The sequence below is a fragment of the Culex pipiens genome, chromosome 1, assembly GCF_016801865.2.
Source record: "Culex pipiens pallens isolate TS chromosome 1, TS_CPP_V2, whole genome shotgun sequence".
Taxonomy (NCBI): Eukaryota; Metazoa; Arthropoda; class Insecta; order Diptera; family Culicidae; genus Culex; species Culex pipiens.
In genome coordinates this window covers 11,121,001-11,141,582 of record NC_068937.1, presented here as the reverse complement: position 1 = coordinate 11,141,582, position 20,582 = coordinate 11,121,001, and the positions used below count along the sequence as shown (strand labels likewise).

Here is a 20,582-nt window from a genome sequence, read left to right as displayed (position 1 = left end):
CGATATCTCAACACTGCTTTGACCAAATCGGCTCAAAATTTTGGTGAAGACTCGTTAAACCGGTACTGTGTGGATGACGAAGGCCGATTTTCAAAAACTTAGTTTAAAAAAAAAGATAAAAATATTTTAATGTTTTTCATATACAAAATCGACAGTTTTTGATTTTTGTATTTTTTTAAAAAAGAAAAATTTTAAAATCGGGCTTCGTCATGCACACGGGATATATCTTGAGAGTCTTCATCCCAAATTTCAGCCAATTTGGTCCATCCCATCTCAAGATATCGTGGCACCCGTAAATCAACTCGTTGTTTTGAGAAAAACGTTCACAAAGTTTGACAGTTCACTTTGCGCATTGCAAAATTGTGAACATAAATCGTCTCTTACTCAGTTCAGTCACGTAATAACTTCTTAAAACTTTCAGGAATGACTGAAAATCATCTTTTTATCGAATTTATTTAATTTTCTATAATATGAAATTTTGTCAATTTCTACATGTATGTAACCCCTTAACACAAAGCGAAAGTTACTACTGGTGAAAAATTACTTTTTTTTTACATGAAAGATTTTGCGTCAAAAAAGTGTAAATTTGCATAAAAATCTGATGAAAATTACAATCTTTTTCCTTTACTTCTAAGAATTTGAATTTTTTTTCAAAAGTAAAAAATCAAATTAACAGCGAGTTGAATATTTGAAAGTGTTGATTAACTTCTTTTTCAATGGAAGTGTCGAAACAAGATTACAAAAAAGAGACGAAAATTCCACTTCTCCTACGTAATTTCATCAGTTTCTGAAAATTCATGAAAAATGTTGTGCCAAAAAAAGTTTAATTTTACATCGGAAACTGATCAAAAGGACACATTTTTCTTTGTGATTTTTTTTTTAACATTCAAACCTTCAAATTTCTAACTCACAAATATTCAATTTTTTTCACTGCTTGCGCATCAAACACGAATGGAATGGCTTGGAATCGTATTAAGCAGAGTAGGTGAATGGGATAATTAACCAGATTTTTGGTTTTTTTTTTTAACTTTTTGTCATAAGGAGCTAATAAGCTTTCAGTGCTATTGAAACATTTAAATTTTACATCTGAGAATTTGGACAGATTATGTGCCAGAGAAATGTATAATAAAAAAACTGTTTATTTACATCTTTCCATAAAATGTAGGTAACATTACATGGAAAACGAGGTTATATTCAACCATCAAAATTTCAGCTTTCCATTTTTAATTATTCATTACATTGTTAATGCAGTAAAAAATAGTCATGGTAATATTACATCTAATAATGTGGGCTTATTTTCGATTGTATGTAAATTTACATGTAATTATGTGTAATTGTTTTTGTAAAATCAAATCAGGTTAAATTACTTCGCAATATAAATAAATAGGTATGTAATATTCAATTTTCAAGTTTTAAACCTTCCAGAGTTCAACTTTTTTCAAAATTCATAGTAATGATCTTTTAAAGTTAATAACCTAATTTGCACGTATAATTTTTAACGCAATTTATCTGATTTTTTTTTTAGATTTTTTAAATTTAACCTCTTAATTTTTTATTTAATTAAATTTAACTAATTTAATCACGCAATTTATCTGGTATTTTTCAGATTTTTTTAAATTTAACCTTTAAATTTTTATTTAATTTAGTTTAATTAATGTAATCTAATTTAATAGTAATGTGTAGTCAGATACACATTGACAACATTTGCAAAAATTAAACATTTATTCAAAAAAATAAAAAGTCCTCGGGAAAATCGTAAATGAGTTACTAAATCATTTTTTTTTCTCACTCTCTCGCAACACGCAAACCCCCGTCCTTTCATAACTTTGAAGCAACAAACTGTTTCTTTATTCTCGTCCTGGGCCCCGGCCATCACTTCCAAGTCCGAACCGCTTAGCCCCGCGCCAAGTCACGCAACGGTAATTTATTTGACTTTTGCTGTCAATACCCTCTCTCAATTGTGAGAGGTGACCAGCGCGCACCGTTTTTTTGATATTAACCGGGCCTGACATTTCCTGGGAGTTGTATTTATATACGACGCACTGCAAGGAAGGGGAGTTGCATCGCCGCCACCGCCGCCGCCCCAAAAACAAAGCCTTTTGTTTGCAAAACTAGTGCTGACTTAGTGCTGAGGTGCACGCGAAACGGCGTCGACGACGCCTGATTTACAGCTTTGGATGACCCTGACGGAAGAGGGGGCTCGTTGAACTCGGTCAAAGTTCGATCCTTGTCCAAGTCCTTCGAGGGGGGGAAATCTTCAGGAAGAAGAAAGAGCGCCTTTTTGTTATGACTCACAACAATCGATCGGCGCCACAAAGGAAGGCTGCGCGTGGGACGAAACTCCAGGTTTAGAACGTTCCCTCCGGGAGATCACCTCTCCGATTGCGATAATTATCATATAATGGGGCTTGTTGTACAATCCCGACACAGAACGCGCAATATCTGCGCAACCAGACAAATACAACATTTTTAAATCTCACAGCAGGTCCAGGTTTACTTTGGGTCGCTATCAACGCCGGAGAGTTGCCCACGACGCGCGCGCCCAGAAATACCAACCTGTCACAAGTCTAAGCCTCGTTTGCAGTTCAATTTGAACCAATCGAGCGCGTTAGTAGGTTGTTTTCGGGAGGGGGAAACCCTCTTAAATCAGAGCATGATTTTGCATAGTTTTGCGCTCGAGAGCGATTAAAAAACTTCTCCCCGCCGAAGGAACCAGTTCTCCAACCTCGAGCTCCAACATGACAAGATATGTGTGTTATTCGGTAACGCATTTCCTCCATAGATAATTGATAAAAACCGGGCCCAACTCGGCGGCGACGACGGCCAATGAACCCCCTCGGTTGACAGTTGGAGACTGGGAGAGCTAGAACCTCTCGGTCCAGAATTGGCAAAGAATTTGCGTAGGTTTGTGGTGCGCGGCGAGGATGGCAGAGTCGCGTCGCGGGCATAAATTCCAATTCTTTGGATAGTTTTGATTAAATGTTCTGTTGTCGTGGTCGTCCGTAGTCGGTTGTCATGCTGTGGTATCAATTTAGTTAGAAGAGGCAGATTTGGTGTCCAGGAGGAATTCCATTAGAGTTGAAAATGTCGAAATAAGAGGAAATAAGATAGGCCAAATGTCCCTATATTGGGTCTAGTTTGAATTTACGATCCATCTGGTAAGATTTGTAAATTTCGTCGATTTAAAAGCTGCTCTTTCTTATAGTTAGCCTTAACTCTATGGAAATAACATTTGATTTGCTTTTTGAACATTAAACAAATGTGGGTTTACCTTTCCTCTTTTAGTTACAAATTCAAATTTTGAATTAGGCCCAAATCAGATCCATCATTTTAAAATTTCAGAAGGTTGCATAAAAAGTTAACCTTGGAAAGTTATAGAACTTTTTGCTTAAGAGTGTACATTTTGCATGAAATTTTAAATCCTCAATTTCCCCCCTTGTGGAGCGTGGATATTAAAACATTTAGGAAAATGTCATTTTATGGGAAATATAATAAACTTTTCAAATCTGCAATACCCAGATGGGCAATTTGTTCATCCAGAGCAAATATTTTCGTTATAAATTTTGAGTTTTTTTTTTTGTAAAATTGCAAAGTTATTTTTTAGAAAGTGACAATATTCTACAAAGTTATTGCGATCTTAGAAAAAAAGTGTTGAGAAAGTTACTTTTTTAAATTGTCTGCTCATAACTTTGTTGAACATTGTTACAGTCTAAAATAATAACACTGCAAAGTTATAAAAACACGACATTTTAAAATGTAAAATTTTGATCCAATTGAAACAGTGACCTTCCAAAGTTAATACAAATTCGAAAATACATCAAATTTCGCATAAAATTACATGATCCATAAAATATTGAACGATTCAGTAACTAAAATTTCTATTTTTTTATATTTATTTTTCTTTTTTTTCTTTTATTTATGTTAAGTTTTTCCTAAGGTTAGTACTCAATTCTTAAGTCAGTATGTAAAATTGTATTTGTTACAATTTTATATTTTGAATACTAAATATTTTTGAGTTTATAAGTCTTGGGGGAAATTTTTAATCGAACGTCAAAAGGCATACTGTTTCCCTATGTATTTAAGTTTTCGTAAAATCTCAAAAACTCAATTTATATTTTTCTTTAGTTTTATTTTTTAACTTTGAGGTTTTAAATATATAAATTCTTATGTTTTAATATGCAATTATTACAAGCATGGGATTTTAAGAGATGGAAAATATTTTCTAAAAAAAAGACAAATATTCAATCACAAGCTCATTTTTTATGAAGCAATAAGTATCAATAAAAAAATTATTACTATCAAAAATTTGCAAAATTTCAATTAATTCATGTACTTATAAGTGTGGTAACTTTTTTCAATTCGTGGTCCCAAATTAAAATTTTAAAAGGTCCCAAATTGCCCTATTTGATTAAAACTATAAAGATAAACGTTAAATGCAATGTACTTTAAATAATTAAAAATCAATTTTACAAGTATTTACAATGAAAATTAAAATTTTCGACAGCTATTTTTTTCCCCCTGATTTTTTGATTTTTTACAAGGAAGGCCAAAACAAATTATTGCGAAAACTTATCAATACATTTAAAGTTTTATTAGTTTTCAAGTGAATTTCTTTAAAGAAAAATCTTATAATACAAATTTTATTTATTTAATATATTTTTTAAATAATGCAATGCAGAATTTTAAATTTCTGAAAAAAATATGTTTATTTGTTTAAAATTTTAAATCATCTTTTTCTTTGGAAAGCTTCTGAAATTTATTTTTTTAATCCAAATTTCTTACATAAATTTAAAACAAAACTATAACTCAAAAAATATGTTTTGCCTAAATTCTGTGTTCAAAACCTACAGTCAAAATACAAAATAAATAATAATAAAAAATCATAAATTTTTCAAACAAATGAAAATTCAAAACTGTTGAAGCTTTTTTTAGTATTAATATAATTTTATGCATTTATTGAAAAAGATATCAACAAAAATCTTTTTTTTTTCTTTTTTAAATAAATTATTAACCCTTAACGACACAACTTCGTCAATTTTTTTTTCAACCAATTTTAAGTTTTTCAAAAGCATTAGAAATTTTAGGGTTAGTTTGTCTTTTTTTGCCAATGTTCACAAAAAAAAGGTGGTTGTTTCTTAAATAACATTACCTTTGTTTATGTAAAAATAAGTATCCAGTATTTTTAATGCCCCATACTATGTCCCTTTGTAATTTTTTATAAATTTCAATAATAATAGTAGCAGAAAACTTAAAAATTAAGCACAAAAATATTTAAAAAGTTACAGTAAGAATAAGAAAATTTAATAAAAAGGCAAAAGTAATATGGTTGTCAAAATTAATAAGCCAAAAACTATCGGAAAAAATCACACAGAAACCCATGATAAATACAAATTAAGCAAGAAAAACATAAAACAAGAGAAGTAATGTTTTTCGAAGCACAAAAGCTGATCATTTTGATCTATGGATAAAATTTTAATGATTTTTTTTATCCAGGCAAATGCAATTATATTTCATTTTTTTTGTCTTCGCCCCCAACCCCTTAAAAATTTCCCGATATCAGGATAAAAAAAATATAGCTAAAAAAATAAATTTTCATAGAAAAAAAAGTTCAAATTGATTGCAAAAAATAGAATGCGACACAATTTTTTTTGTGTAAATTTTGAAGGTTCAATTTTACCAGTTTTATGATGACTCAATTTAGACGATAAATGTGTAACGAAATTTACACATTTTTTGATAGAAAATTACACATTTTCCTGATATAAAAGATGTAATCATTCCCAGATGTAATATTACCATGATTATTATCAACTGTGAATGTATAACGTTAATTCATGCATTTGTAATCAACGAGTTTTTTTTTTATTGTTTTTACAAATTTTGAAATTTGGGACCACAAATTGGAAAAAGATGCAAAACTTTAGGAAAAAAATATTATTTTTTAAATATTTACATTTTTTTCAGTCTAAATTGAGGTAAAATTACATCATTTAACAGGTAACATTCAACCTTCCAAAATTACACCTTACATTTGCACATTTTTTACCATGTTATTTTACAAATTTCAGACGGTAGAACCTCACATCGCCCTCGACAAAAACTATAAATGAAATTTGTACAATACATATTTATTTTAGATTTTTAAAATATTTCGGCTAAAAAAAAATACTTTTCTGCATTTTGCATATGACTACAGATAGAAGGTATTTAACAATAGAAAACATCATAACCTTTTGTTTTGTTGTGAAATTGTGAGTAAACGTTTGCGGTTAGTTCAAAAGTATCAATTTCTCAAAAGCAAATAGTTAAGTTTAACTTGTATTTGTTGTTGTCAATCCGTCAAAACTGATTTAGGAGGGGTGTATTATAAAGTGTCAACCCCAAAACATCGCTAATCAAACCCCAACCTTCTAATATTCACCTTTTAACGCAGTACTTGACTAAACATGTAACCCGATATTAGAACCGCGATCGTTCAACCTGTCGCGGAAACGCGAGCCCCTTAATCCGTGCGCACACTCAAACCACCATTTAGCGCGGAGGTTTATCAAACGGTGCCGGCTTCCTCACCACCTCCACCCACTCCCAGCCGAGTCGTTTAACTCACAATTAGACAGGCAGATCACCAAATCACCAACTCACCTGTCAAACTGGCAACAGCAAAACCAACCAACTCCGAATCCGCGCGCGAGAACTTCCCAGCCTTAAATTTGGATCGCGTCCTTGAGGTCGGCGATTCTTCCCGACGCCGCCGCGACAAGTGTCAATTCCGCTACGCCCGACAAAATCTAATCGACCTCCAGCGCGAATTACCCCGGGCTACCGCACGCAACTGTCACACAGACACACAAGTTTCCTCTAATGCGCTCTAATCCAATTTGTTGAACTCAGCGCGGCGCGAATACCTACGACCAGGTTGTGGTGAGAGAGGTTAGGCTCGTTACATCAGGAAGACATTTCTTGGGCCGGGCACACACACTCAAACATGCCATAAATCAGCACGACACTTTTATTTTTCACATACAACCCCCCCTCGAGGTGTACGACTCTCCACTATCAACTCCAACTTCACGTTCACTGACTCTGCTTTAGTATTTTTTTTTTGTGATGTTTTGCTTCGCTAATCTCGGTGGACAGCTTTGGACGCCCCGGTCTACGATCTGAGCCAACCTGCCCCGCTGCTTAATTTATTCTCACTTGTCAACTTCACTAAAGGCGCGCGTCTGACTGGCTGCACTGTGCGCCGAGACTTCCTAAAATGGAGCCAATCAAAATCACACGCACTTAAATCGAAGTCGATAGCACGCTGCCGCTGAACAAACCGCCCAGGGGGTGATTAATCAAATCAACACACTATGCTGCTCTGCACTGCTCTCAACGACGCTTTTACGATCCTCAGAACACCGCGCTATAAATCTTCAAAAGGTGTATAACTCGAAAAACGCACAAAATTTAATCGCTCAAAATCAACACAACATGCCGTTCGAGAACGACGACAATCCAGAGTAGGCGACCCTGTCTCCGTGGTCGCGCCAGCAACGCAACTGAGCCGACGTTCGGCCGGGAACCGCTGGAGAACCCCTCGGTTGAACGAGCGCGCGAGCGCGCGATCGGAGAGCATGGCTTTGCATACAAGTTTGGCGGGCAAGAGCGCGAGGTTGGGACGAGAAGGGATCGTGGTTTTTATGCGCCCCAGCAGTAGATGCTCATACCTTGGTGGGCAGTGAACGGAAGAGGTTTTGAAGTCGGAGGGCGAGGAAGCAGTAACTCACGATTAGTGCGTTCATAAAATAAACATAAACAAAGCTATAGGTTGAGGCGAAAGAGAGGGAGAGGGAGCTCGTGAGTTCTGGGAGAGGCACAAAAAAAGCAAAACAGAGAACATTTTGTGTGTTTTTGGAATGAAAAGCAGTGTTGCCAGCAAAATTAAGCATTTTTTAAAATTTTCACAAAATAAAAACAAGGTTATTAATTACACCGTCAAAAATTGTGTAAATTTGAAAGGTTTAATTTTGGTAGGTTGAATATTACCTCTTTTATGATGTAATTTTACCTCAATTTAGACTGAAAAAGCGACATTACACCAGAATAGTGGTAAAATTACACATTTTTTCTGACATAAAAGATGAACCCCTTCCCAGATGTAATATTACCATGTTTTTTTTTCTGTGTATGTTTATTTCTGAGCGAGAATTTTATTTTTGATGATACTCTTGTAAATGAATAATCTAATCGACTTCGGATCTTCGACAAAGCACAGAAAAAAAAGAACATTAAGAAAGTCGCTTCTTGAATTTCAAGTCAAGTTCTTGTCAATTAACCCTGTACAACCCAACCTGCCTTTTGGCGGGTTTCAATCTAGAAATTTGCATGTTTTGTTCATTTTCATGTTTTTTAATAGTTTTCAAAGCATTTCAAACAAGAACTGCACAGTAAAAAAAAGTGTAAATTTGGAAGGTGTAATGTTGAAGGTCGAAAATTACTTCTTTAATGATGTAATTTTAACTCATTTAAGACTTAAAAAGTGACATTGAAAAGGCAAAATTACACATTTTTAGAGGCAAAATTACACATTTTTTCTGACAAAAAAAAGTTTACCCCTTCAGAGATGTAATATTACCATGATTGTTTTTTACTGTGTATAACATTTTTAGCAAATAACTGTTGAGGTAATGAATTAAATTTAAAATGTCAAAGTTTTACGTTTTTTACTGATAGCCTCTAAATTTAAGGCTGAAAACATCACAGAAAAAAATCATGATAATATTACATCTTGGAATGGGTACACAACAAAAAATCCGATGGTAAAATCGCATGCAAAAGCATGCACATCACCTTCATCAAAATAAACACGTAATATTACACACTGCATGTACAATTTTTGTAAACACAAAAAAAGTTGCAACCGACGGGATCCAAACTCAGCACCAACAGTACGGACTGGCGCCATATTCAGGGTGTAACATTACATAGAATTTCATAAAATAATGCAAAATGTATTTTGCACTCAGACCTTTTACACGCAGCTGGATTACTTCTTTTTTTGCTGTGTACATATTTGATGTCAGAAAAATGGTGTAATTTTACCACTGAAAATGTGTATTTTTACCACTTTTCTGGTGACACTTTTTCAGTCTAAATAGAGGTAAAATTACATCATAAAAGACGTAATATTCAACCTTCCAAATTCACAAAAAAAAAATCTGTGATGCCTTAGTTTTTGTCCAACTTAAAATGGAATTTGATACCAACAAATGTGAAAACAGTCAAAAATAAATAAAAAGAGGACAAAACTGGAAAACATTAACAAATAAAGATTATTTCTCTAGATTTGTGCATTTTTTTGCGAGATTTTTTTTTTTTTTTTTAATTAAATTTTGACCATACATTCCTCATTTGAAAATAAGCCATTTTTAATCATCAGTTGTTCTTAACCTCCATAGAATTTTTCTCAGTATCACATAGTCAGGCTAATTTTCAATATATATATATATATATATATTTTTTTTTCAAAACTGCAGCAACATATGTAGACTTTTTTTAAAGTAAAAAAGTCTTGAAAAAGATTCCATGAATCTTGATTTTTTATATTTTTTTTCTTATTTCAAGGGTCTTAATTCCAAATTTTCCTTTATTTTTATTTTTTTCAAACTATCTCAAGTATTATTTAAGTAAACTACCAAACAAAAATTGATTTGAAAATCAAGAAGCACTATTTTTAAAGAACAAAACAATTTTAAAAGTATTGCAACTCCGAATAAAAATAGTTTTAAAGCATTGCTCAAACAAAAATAAATCATTCAGACCTTTTGTCAGAAAACTTGAAAATATTTTATTTTTTAATGCACAAAATTGTTATAGAAAATTATATAAAAAAAGATTATTCTGAAGGCATATTTAAATATGTTTGAATTAAGAATTATTCTCATTTGGTCAGAGTCGAGGGACATAAACTTCAAAAAATATTTGCAAAGTTTGAAAAATTTAAACGTTTGAGAAGAAAATGACGGCATTACAAATTTTACCAAACATTGCCTCTGCAACAGAGTGTTGGCATTCATGTTTCCCACACTGGGTATGAAAAACATCAATCAAAATCCAGTTTTAACGGATTATTCGTACTATTTTTTTGCAGTCCTATTTTATATAACACTTTTTTTTTGTCAAACTAGTCATGTCAATAACATAACCATAATAACTACCTGCATCTTAATGAATCATATTTTTATGACTAATATTTTCATTCCTAAAGAAGGTAATATTAAAAAAAAAACTGTAATTTTTTTAGGACTTGAGAAATTCTTTACAAAATCGACGGTTAAATGAAATATGAACATTGGATGTTTTTTCCTCAATCTTTAAGGGGGAGCTTTCCTTCCCTTCAAACACGCATGGCAGCTGTCGAATTTGTAACTGTAACCCAGAAAAAAAATCTAAAAAAATTGTCACACTCCGAAATTTAATTTATTTTTTTCATTTTTGAAATCGTATTTTAGATGATTTTTTTTTTACTCTAAGCAAACACCTTTTAATAAGTATTTCTTCGCAAATAATTAAATTTCTCAAAACTATATTTTAGATTATTTTTCTCAGATCGGTTTGGTGTTTTCAGCAAAGTTGTATGTTACGATGAGGACAATTCAGGGGATTTTTTTAAGAATGTTATGAAAAAGTTTTTAATTTTTTTTTTGTGAAAAAAATAAAATTTGTTAGGTACAGAGAAGATTGGACAATTTTTTTGTACGGAAATTTATATTTTTTTAAATCCATGAGTTTTATGACCATACGAAAATTATAGGCTAGTTTTGAAAATTTTAAATTTTTGGTCAGGCCTGAAAGGATTTAAATAAAATACAAAATGCGTTCTAATTTCAAAAAAGTGTTTATTGCCAAAATCGAAATTGCAATCGAAAAATACTTAAACATTTTTGTGACCTTATTCAAATTATTATTGGCATTGTAGGCATCGAGCAAATAGTTGCTGAAATATAGCATATCAAATATTAAAAAAAAAGTTTTGTTTAATGATTTCTAATTAGCGTTCATTTTTTAATGACAATATCTTGGCCAACTCTCAATGGATAAAAATCTAAATCGCCGAGACTTTTTTTTCTCTTCTTTATATATAATTCTTATATATATTTATTCAATATTTTCAAAATTTCAAAATAAAGCTTAAAATTTCAAAAGGGCCAAACATTTAATTTCCTCTGGCCACAAATATTTTGTTATAGAAAATAAGAGCACATTTTTTACAATTTTGAACAAAATTTCATAGGGAGCCTTAAAAAAGGAGCGTTAAAAAATAAATAAATGTAAAATCTAGAGAAAATATCAAACATGTTTTATTATTATGAAAATTGGCCTAAAAATTGCTGAAATATCTAAAATATATAATTGATAATTGAACGCTACATAATGTTTTCTGATCTTGAAGAGTTTTATAACACTTATGTTTCGATATCTGAATTTTTGGAGTTTTTTTAGGTACCGTAAACTGGGGTGACTTTGATAGCCCGGAGTGACTTTGATAGATTTTTCAAATGCCCGTCAAATTAATATCTAAACATTTTTGAGAATTTTGAGTTAAGGGATAGCTTATTATCGAACATATATGCAAAAATGTGACTGTTACGTTGGATGTATCAAAGTTAGTGGCCAAATCAAATTTCTTTCAATGTCACCCCGGGCTATCAAAGTCACCCCAGTTTATGGTAATTATGGAAAATTGATTTTAAGAATCATACTAAAATTATTCGGCGAAAAGCAGTTTTGGCAATTTTGATTTTTTCTTGACTTTTCGGAAAAAGGTCACGAAAAAAAAATTCTTGAGTCAATCACAGCAATCGCTGCACCCAACACAAATCAAACGTTTGACATCCCCCCCACCAAATCGGACCGCAAAACTGCAAGATTCCCCAGTTCGCCCCGGCAAAATTGAAAATGAACGCTGAATTCCTCAAAATCACCGCGGCCATCGCGCTGCCCCAGGTTGGCGGCCTGCTGACGGCACTGCTGGCCCTGCCCGAGCTGATGGGCTGGTACCAACGGCTCAACTTCCCGCCCATCGCGCCGCCGAACTGGGTGTTTCCGCCGGTGTGGACCGTGCTGAACACCGCCCTGGGTTACGCGTCCTATCTGGTGTGGAGCGCCGGCGGAGGATTCGTCGGAACGGGTCGGCTGCCGCTGGCACTGTACGGAACGCAGCTGGTGCTCAACTGGGCCTGGACGCCCGTCTTTTTCAAGCTGCACCAGCTGAGATGGGTAGGTTTTTTCGGGTGGAGTTCAAGGTCTTTTGATGTCAAATTTCTACTCTCTTCAGAGCTTCCTGATATCGCTTGTTCATACAGCGGTAGTGTACGCAACCGGATATGCGTTTTTCAACGTGAACAAGATGGCCGGCTATCTGATCTTTCCGTACTTTGCGTGGTGCACGTTTGCTACGTTGCTGAACTTTGAGATCTACAGACGGAATCCGCAGGAAGCTGCATCCAGAGAAGAGACTTCCGAATAAATTGGCAAAATTGTATTGAAATCAGATGCGGAATCACAAAATTTTTGGAATGTTAATAAAATTATTTGTTTTTTGAAGTATTATTGTATCAGAAACTGGCAACCTCAACATCGCGGCCGGAGAGCCCTTCAACCACTCAACGCCGGCAAGTTACTCAGCGCCACTCAGCGCTGAAATCGACTACACCCTTACCAAAAATCATGATTTTTTGAGTTCCAAATCCCACTTTTCATACGATTTTTTGAGTTCAGGTACTACAACCATAAAAATGGTTATATGGGTTGAACTGAAAAATTCGTATGAAAAGTGGGATTTGGAACTCAAAAAATCATGATTTTTGGTAAGGGTGTATACTACAACTTGACACTCAACGCTCAATCAGCGCTCCAGCGAGACTTGCTGTCTACCGTCTGTGGCCGGACTACTCAACCAACGCAATTCTTGTCGTCGTCGTCGTCAACACCCCAAGACTGTCACTTTGTTGGCGTTGCGCGTTGAAGAAGCGTATGATTATCCCCGACTCTAGGAAGTAGTCCTCGTCGGCTCGTGGAGGTTGTTGCACGCGAGAGGATCTTCACTATTGGATCCAATTGTATGCTAAGTAGTAGCGCGATGGCCTCTGGGATGACCGCGGTCGGCGGTCGAGGTTCACGACATCTACGCCCCGCACAATGGTTCAAGGAACTCACCTGGAAGAAGAAACAAAAGAAAAATGCTATCTTTTAGTACGGATTGTTTTGAGCGCGGTTTTTAATCGAAACAGTTTCGCAATGTTTTTTTTCCGAAACACCTCATTCAATCATCGGATATGATATAGTCCCCTCGCTGGTTGGCCAAACCAGCAATTACCCCTCTCAAACTCTTGGTGCTGGGTAGAGGAAGTCGTTCCGAGCGCTTAATGAGTCCAGCGCTACGTGCGGCCTAGACAACAATTAACAATGCGTGCAAGAGTTGGACCGCGGTCCGATCTCTTTCGGATGCCCATATCTCATTAGCATACAAAAGGTCTGCGGCGCTGAACAAAACACAAAACTCCAAGAAAACATAAAAATTAAAGATGCAAAAGGAGCAATAGTACACTCCTACTTCCTATTTGGAAACATAGACAAACATCAAAACAGACCTTCCTCACCGCAAAACAAGGTGAAACACAGGTTAAAATTATGCTGCAAGCTCGGAATGTTTTCATCCATCATCCGGAGGAACGCCGCACGACCACACGGCGGAAAACGAAAGTGGCGGCGGTGAGCAATTTCTTTGTTAGCCTCAGCCCAAGTTCGCACGACCTTTCCGCGACGGGACTCAACGGGTTGGGGTCTACCGCGCCCATACCTCACAGTAGGGTGTCTCTTTCTAACGCGTGTTCTTACGTAATCTAGAGCGCGGTGACTTAAGGTGCCCGGTGACTAACGGAAATTCCGGAGAATCGGGTCAGTGCGACGACAGCGGTACAGGTGAAGGTGAAGTTCTCAGAACTTGGAGACGATGAACAAAAAAACCACCATGAACTGACTGAAAGTCTGAAGTAACTTTATGCAAAACTTCATAGAAATTGTGAGGTTGTTGAGGTTGATATTGAAGGCTACATATAAAAAAAAAGAAAAAAAATCAAACTAATAATAAACTAACTAGTTTTTATATCTGGCGCATTTCGTACGGTATGTCCACGTATCCTTCATTCCCTCTAGATTCTGTGAAATGGGGTTCGTTCAAGGAATCCGATCTCTCTGAAAAAAAATTCAATGCATTCACTAAGAATATTTTTTTTTTCAAATGAAGCAAGTTTCAAAGTATAAATACTCAAATTTGATCACAAAATACCGTTTTTTTATTAAGTACAGTCTAGACTCGATTATCCGAAGGCCTTGGCAAAATTTCACTTCGGATAATCGAAACTTCGGGTAGTCAAATTACAAAAAAAATGTTTTTGTTGTCCCTTAAACTACTTTGAATGATTTTTAAAATCCAAGATGGCGGCCAAAATGGGAATGATGAAAAATTGAAAAAAATGGATTTTTTAATTTAATAGTCAAACAATCAAACAATCAAACAATCAATCAAATTTAACTAAAATAGGGCCGCAGAACTCAAAGAAAATTAAAAAAAATGCAAAAAAATATATTGACTCGATTATCTGAAGTCCCATACAAACCTTCGGATAATCGAGGCTTCGGATAATCGAAACTGGACTGTACTAAAATTGTAATAAAATCCAATATGGGTATCAAACGAGGCGAAATTTGGTATGCTTTTTGACTTTTTCTGTTTGTTAAATACAGAAATTTTCACAAAATACCGTATTTTTTCGAAAACACTCAAATTATCAAAATTTGCAATATATTTACAAACCAAGCGAAATTTAGATTTATTGAAATACTAAAATTTTCACAAATTACTGTACTTTTTCGAAAATACTCAAATTTACATAATTTGCAACATGGGTATCATACGAAGCGAACTATGTTATTTTCACATTATTAGACATTTGTCATTAAATAAAACTTTTTCACAAAATACCGTTTTTTCGAAAGTACTCAAATTTTCATAATTTGCGATATGGGTATCAAACGTAGTAAAACTTTGAATGCATTTTTGCTTCATCATCAAATTTGAGTATTTTTGAAAAAAAATACGGTGTATTGTGGAAAAAATAGGTCTTCCAAAAAAAAACTCTAAAAAAGTGAAAAAGTACAAAAAATATTGCTTCGTTTGATACCCACATTGCAAATTTTAAAAATTTTATTATTTTCGAAAAAACGGTATTTTGAATAATGTTAATACAGTCGACTCTCTCGTTGGCGATATTGAAGGGACCGCCGAGAGCGGGAGTTATCAAATTGTGTTTTTTAGCTTTAGTTGATGTTTTTTTTTTTCGAAAAACATCAGCTAAAGCTAAAAAAAAATTCTGGGTGACCCAAACTATCAAACAGTTATCAAATTAGAGAACGAAAAATCAAAGCAATTTATTTGAAGGGACTGAAAAAAATATTGACAGCTGGAGCAATATTGAAATCGAGAAGATCGACAGCCAGAATGTCCACTGTATTGAGAAATTTTCTACGAAATCGGTCATTTTTCTTAAATTTTAATTTTTGTATTTTTTAATCCGACTGAAACTTTTTTGGTGCCTTCGGTATGCCCAAAGAAGCCATTTTGCATCATTAGTTTGCCCATATAATTTTCCATACAAATTTGGCAGATGGCCATACAAAAATGATGCATGAAAATTCAAAAATCTGTATCTTTTGAAGGAATTTTTTGATCGATTTGTTGTCTTGGGGAAAGTTGTAGGTATGGATATGGACTACACTGAAAAAAATGATACACGGTAAAAAAATTTTGGTAATTTTTTATTTAACTTTAACTTGATTTGCAAAAAAACACTATTTTTTTTCGTGAAATTTTCCGATCTTTTCGAAAAAAATATTTTCAATTTTTTTAAACAAAGAATAACATTTCCAAAGGGCCAAACATTCAATATTATATGGACAAACTAATGATGCAAAGTGGCTTCTTTGGGCATACCGAAGGCACCAAAAAAGTTTCAGTCGTATTAAAAAATACAAAAAAAAAATCGAATGACCGAAATCTGAGAGAACTGCTCTAGAAAAGCTACTTTTGGCATGCTATTGACAAATTATCATAAAAGTGTTCGGAATTTGTGGGTGATCCGAATATGTGAGATGACGTAATATATTTTTTTTAGTATAACTATTTTTTTCTTCTGATAATTTTCAAGTAATTCCTACAACTTTGCGAACTTTAAATTCAAATCGATCAAAAAATCCGTTCTCAAGATTCAGACTTGTATGAACGGTTGTCAAAATTGTATGGAGACTTGTTTGCAAAATGTCTTTTTTGATCATAAAAGTACTTACACACAAAATTTTATCCAAATGAAAAAATGTAAAAAAGAAACGTTGTCCCAAGTCTCAGAGAATTATTCAGCTAAGTAGTTTGATGATTCGCAACGTTTCGTACGGTATGTCCCCGCATCCTTCCTCCCCTCTAGATTTTGTGAAATGTGATCCGTTCACAGAATTCTCTCTACTGTTGATGCAGCGCAGTAGGCCTGGCCTGGACTAGCTGCGCTTGTGTACGATAAGATAAGATTAGATCAAATAACTAAGTTATTTGACGATCTAACACATAAACCATACGATAATGGCGAACTCTCTCATTGCAGTCAAGCTGAAGATCAGAAACTCTTTGTTTTCAGCAGCTTTAAAATTCCCAACCCCATTCGACAGCTCATAACTCAAATTTGAAACATTCTATAAGAATTATTAACTGCGCCAAATTAATTGAGTTATTCCCATTCAGCGCAGCCGGCCGATTGCTGAACACTTGCGCTGTACCAAACATTTCAATAGACGACGAGGACCATTCACCGAGCCCTTTGACCATCGGCACCTCCCGCGAGACAGCCGGTCTCGCGGAGTTTCATGAATAACTCAACTTCGAAGTCGTCGCCGGATCTAGGCTAATGCTTGGAACGCGCTTCGCTATGTATGATTTATGTGAGCTGGAGCAGCATACCTGCAAGTCCCTATTTTTTTTTTCGAGTGAGTTCTAACGTGCTAGTCGTGCTCGTGGTGATTGATTTGTTCGAATTAATCCGGAGTTGGAGTCTCTTCGTTCAGGTGGAGTACCTCCAGGTGTCTATGACGAATCGGCCGGGTTTTGCCTCAGGTGCAGAAGATCGATCCAAGGTCAAATCAGGCGCGCCAAGTTGCACAATAATTTATTTGCAATTTGCCACAGAACAAAAACGAACACGAATGGCAAGTCACCTGGCGGTAATTTAGGTGTCCGCGGTTGGGACCTGAAGGGGAATTGTTCCAAGTGACCTACATCGGCGCAGTTCCTGATCTTCAACATGTGGTGTGACAGTTCAATGCTGCCTTTTTGGAGACGGACGCCGCGTTCCTCCAGATCTTCAAATTCAAGTCGCGTGTCACCTTTTTTTTTGTCCGAGGACCGAGGATCATGGATCTTCACACGCGAGATTTAGGGGGCCCAACCCAACTCGACACGTTCGAGACCTTTGACCGTTAGTCGGCGGCATCGTCGGGGTACACAATTACTGGGGAGTACGACGCAATTCGTGGATCTCTGGGATCACAAACCTTGCAGAATTAATTGCAACGCTCGCCGAAACTCTTTGCGCGGACTTTGGCAGCCGTCATTTTACGACGCCGCCGCCGTCTATGTTTGAACGGCGGCCATTGTTTCGATTCTTGGAGCTCATAGACGCGTAATGAAATTTATGCCTTTTTTAGAGGCGCGCGTTGGCCAAAAGTTTGCGCAAAACTTTGATGAATGGGATGACGCGTTGGTTTTTTGTTTGTTTTTAAAGCTCTGCCGTTGGATTAAATCTCGCAAAATTGGGTTAATCCACACAGGTTTTAAAACGCACTTTGATTGTTTTGCACAATGGACAATTCGACAGCGCGTACTTTTGCAAAAGTCTCTCTCGAATCAGCCGCAAAAAAAGATAAATTTTCAACGATAAAGTTGCGCGCATAACCTCAAGTCATGCCGCCACGCCGACTCAAAACAGCCAGGAATTTCATGAATGCTCCATTGTGTGTCCTGAAACCATTCAAACTCTAGCGATAATTACCCGCCGTCGTAGCATCACCATCGTCATTCATCAAAGCTCAACAATTTAGCCAGGATCCACCTTCTCTCTTTCCAAGTGTGTTGTGTTATGCAATCGCACACCTGTTTCCCTTCGTCTTCGTCAAAAAACCACGCAAATTCCCGACCGGTGCTTTCACACCTCTCATTAACCCACCTTCGACGGCGTTGAGGTTGGTCTTCGACGGGACCTGACCCAAACAATTACCGCGCGCACACACGGCATACAACTCACGCAAATCGTTGATGGCTTCATTAGCTTGTTGTTGACCCGGCGATGATTGGTTCGTTTAAGTGAGGTTTTTTTTTTGTGGGGTACTCAACTCATACTTGTTTTTTTTTTCTTTTCGTTTTAGCCCGTAGTTACAGACAGAATAATTCCAAAGATCAACTTGAAACTGGAGCGCCTCCAATAGCATCGCTACTCGGATGGCATGCCGTCGGATAACGTTAACCATTGATCTGGGAAGGCTCGGCAACGGGTTTTTATGACACGCGATTGTTCATGCCCTCACCATTAGCATCGCAGATCGGGAGGCATCAGAAAAGTTATTGACATTTCCAAAACCAGCCTAAATTTTGTGTACGGTCCTCACTATCTGTTTCTAAGCATTATTATTTTTTTTATTTGGACCTTGCTAGCCAATTGCGATGGCACCAGACTAAAATTACTTTACAAATAATAACCACTAAAAAAACTCTTGCCAAACTCTTGTTGGAATCGTAATCCAATCGCCGATAGTGGACGAGAACTCATTTTCATAAACGTTCGCAAATCGACTTAATTCAACTATATCATGTTATATTTTCAATGTTTTCACTAAGAATATATTTTTGTTAAACTGTAGTTAGTTTCAAAGTATAAATACATACTCAAAATTGTTCACAAAATTCCACATTTTTCGAAAATACTCAAATTTTCAAAATTTTCAATATGGATATCAAAAGATGCCGAATTTTGTACGCGTTCATTTTATTTAAGTTTTTTTTGTGAAAAACTAAAATATTCACAAAATACCGTATTTAAAAAAAAATACTCAAATTTTCAAAATTTGTAGCGTGGGTATCAAACGATGCGAAATTTTGAATGCTTTTTTACTTTATTTTAGTTCTTTTTTTACAAAATGCCAAATTTTTCAACAAACACCATATTTTCGAAAATACTCAAATTTTTAAAATTTGCAAAATGAGTATCAAACGTAGCCAACGTAGCAATTTTTTTTATGCTTTACCACTTCATCAGTCTTTTTTTTTTTTTTTTTTTTTTGATAAAAATAACAATCTCACAAAATACCGTATTTTTTCAAAAAAACTCAAATTTTCTAAATTTGTAGTATGGGTATCAAACGAAACAAAATTTTGACTGCTTTTTTACTTTCTTTCAGTTTTTTTTTTGAAAATATTTTTTTTTTTTTTTTTTCAAAAAATACCATATTATTTCTAAAACACTCCAATTTTTTATATATGCACTTGGGTATTAAACGTAGCAAAATCTTGTATGCTTTTTCACTAAACTATTTTTTTACAAAATACCGTATTTCTTCGAAAAAACTCAAATTTTCAAAAATTTTAATATGGGTATCAAACGCAAAATTTTGTATGTGGTATTTTTTTTTAATGAAAACTCAAATATTCACAAAAAAATCCATATTTTTCGAAAATACTCAAATTTTCAAAATTTGCATTTTGGGTATCAAACAAAGCGGAATTGTGTATGCTTTTACACTTCATTTGAGTTTTTTTTAATACAAACTAAAATTTTCACAAATAACCGTATTTTTTCTTAATACCCAAATTTTACGTTTTTTGCCTTCCTCACCTTACTGAGGAAAGGCTATAAAATCACTCGAAAAATGAACTTCTTAATTCGACCTCGTAGACCCACCTTCACGTATACTTATCGACTCAGAATCATGTTCTGAACAAATGTCTGTGTGGATGTGTGTAGGTGGGTGGACAAAAAAAATGTCACTCGATTATCTCCGGACTGGATGAACGAATTTTGACCGTAATAGTCTCATTCGATCCGTCTTGGGGTCCCATAGGTCTCTATTTAAAATCAGCAAGTTTAGTTAAGTACTTTAAAAGTTATGCTAAAAAAACGATTTTGGCGTATGTCCGGAAGATTGTAAAAAGGGTGGTTTTTGCAAGAAACTCTATCATGTTATACATTTTCAGAAAGGTATTAAAAAGACCTTTCCAATGAGCCCAAAACATTGAAGATCTGACAACCCTATCAAATGTTATTAGCACTTAAGTGTTATTTATACACTTTTTGGAGGCCGGATCTCAGATATTTCAGTAAAAATGATGTCCGGGTCCATCATGCGACCCATCGTTAGTTAGATAATCGAAAGACCTTTCAAATGAGCCTAAAACATCAAGGATCTGACGACCCTATCAAAAGTTATTAGCACTTAAGTGT

General features: G+C 34.9%; 2 protein-coding genes across 8 annotated transcripts in view; one reads left to right on the top strand and one right to left on the bottom strand.

The window, feature by feature from the left end:
* The window catches only part of LOC120430783 (uncharacterized), a 185,463-nt gene that overhangs the window by 139,109 nt on the left and 25,772 nt on the right, over positions 1 to 20,582 (bottom strand). The window contains exon 1 of one of the 7 annotated variants that reach the window (XM_039595914.2): positions 6,643 to 7,518. The exons of the other annotated variants lie outside the window; for them this stretch is intronic. The gene's annotated coding sequence lies outside the window, so the exon portion shown is untranslated. Of the gene's footprint in view, positions 1 to 6,642; positions 7,519 to 20,582 lie in introns of those variants that run through there. 7 annotated transcript variants of the gene reach the window in all.
* On the top strand, positions 11,845 to 12,591 carry LOC120430846 (translocator protein-like). Its single transcript, XM_039595973.2, has 2 exons — positions 11,845 to 12,264; positions 12,323 to 12,591. Exons 1-2 carry the CDS (start codon positions 11,944 to 11,946, stop codon positions 12,512 to 12,514), a joined length of 513 nt encoding a protein of 170 aa, XP_039451907.1. The 5' UTR covers positions 11,845 to 11,943; the 3' UTR covers positions 12,515 to 12,591.

Coding starts and splice junctions, on each gene's coding strand:
- LOC120430846 (XM_039595973.2), top strand. CDS start 11,944: ATGAACGCTGAATTCCTCAAAATCACCGCGGCCATCGCGCTGCCCCAG. Junction 12,265..12,322: donor AGCTGCACCAGCTGAGATGG/GTAGGTTTTTTC, acceptor TACTCTCTTCAG/AGCTTCCTGATATCGCTTGT.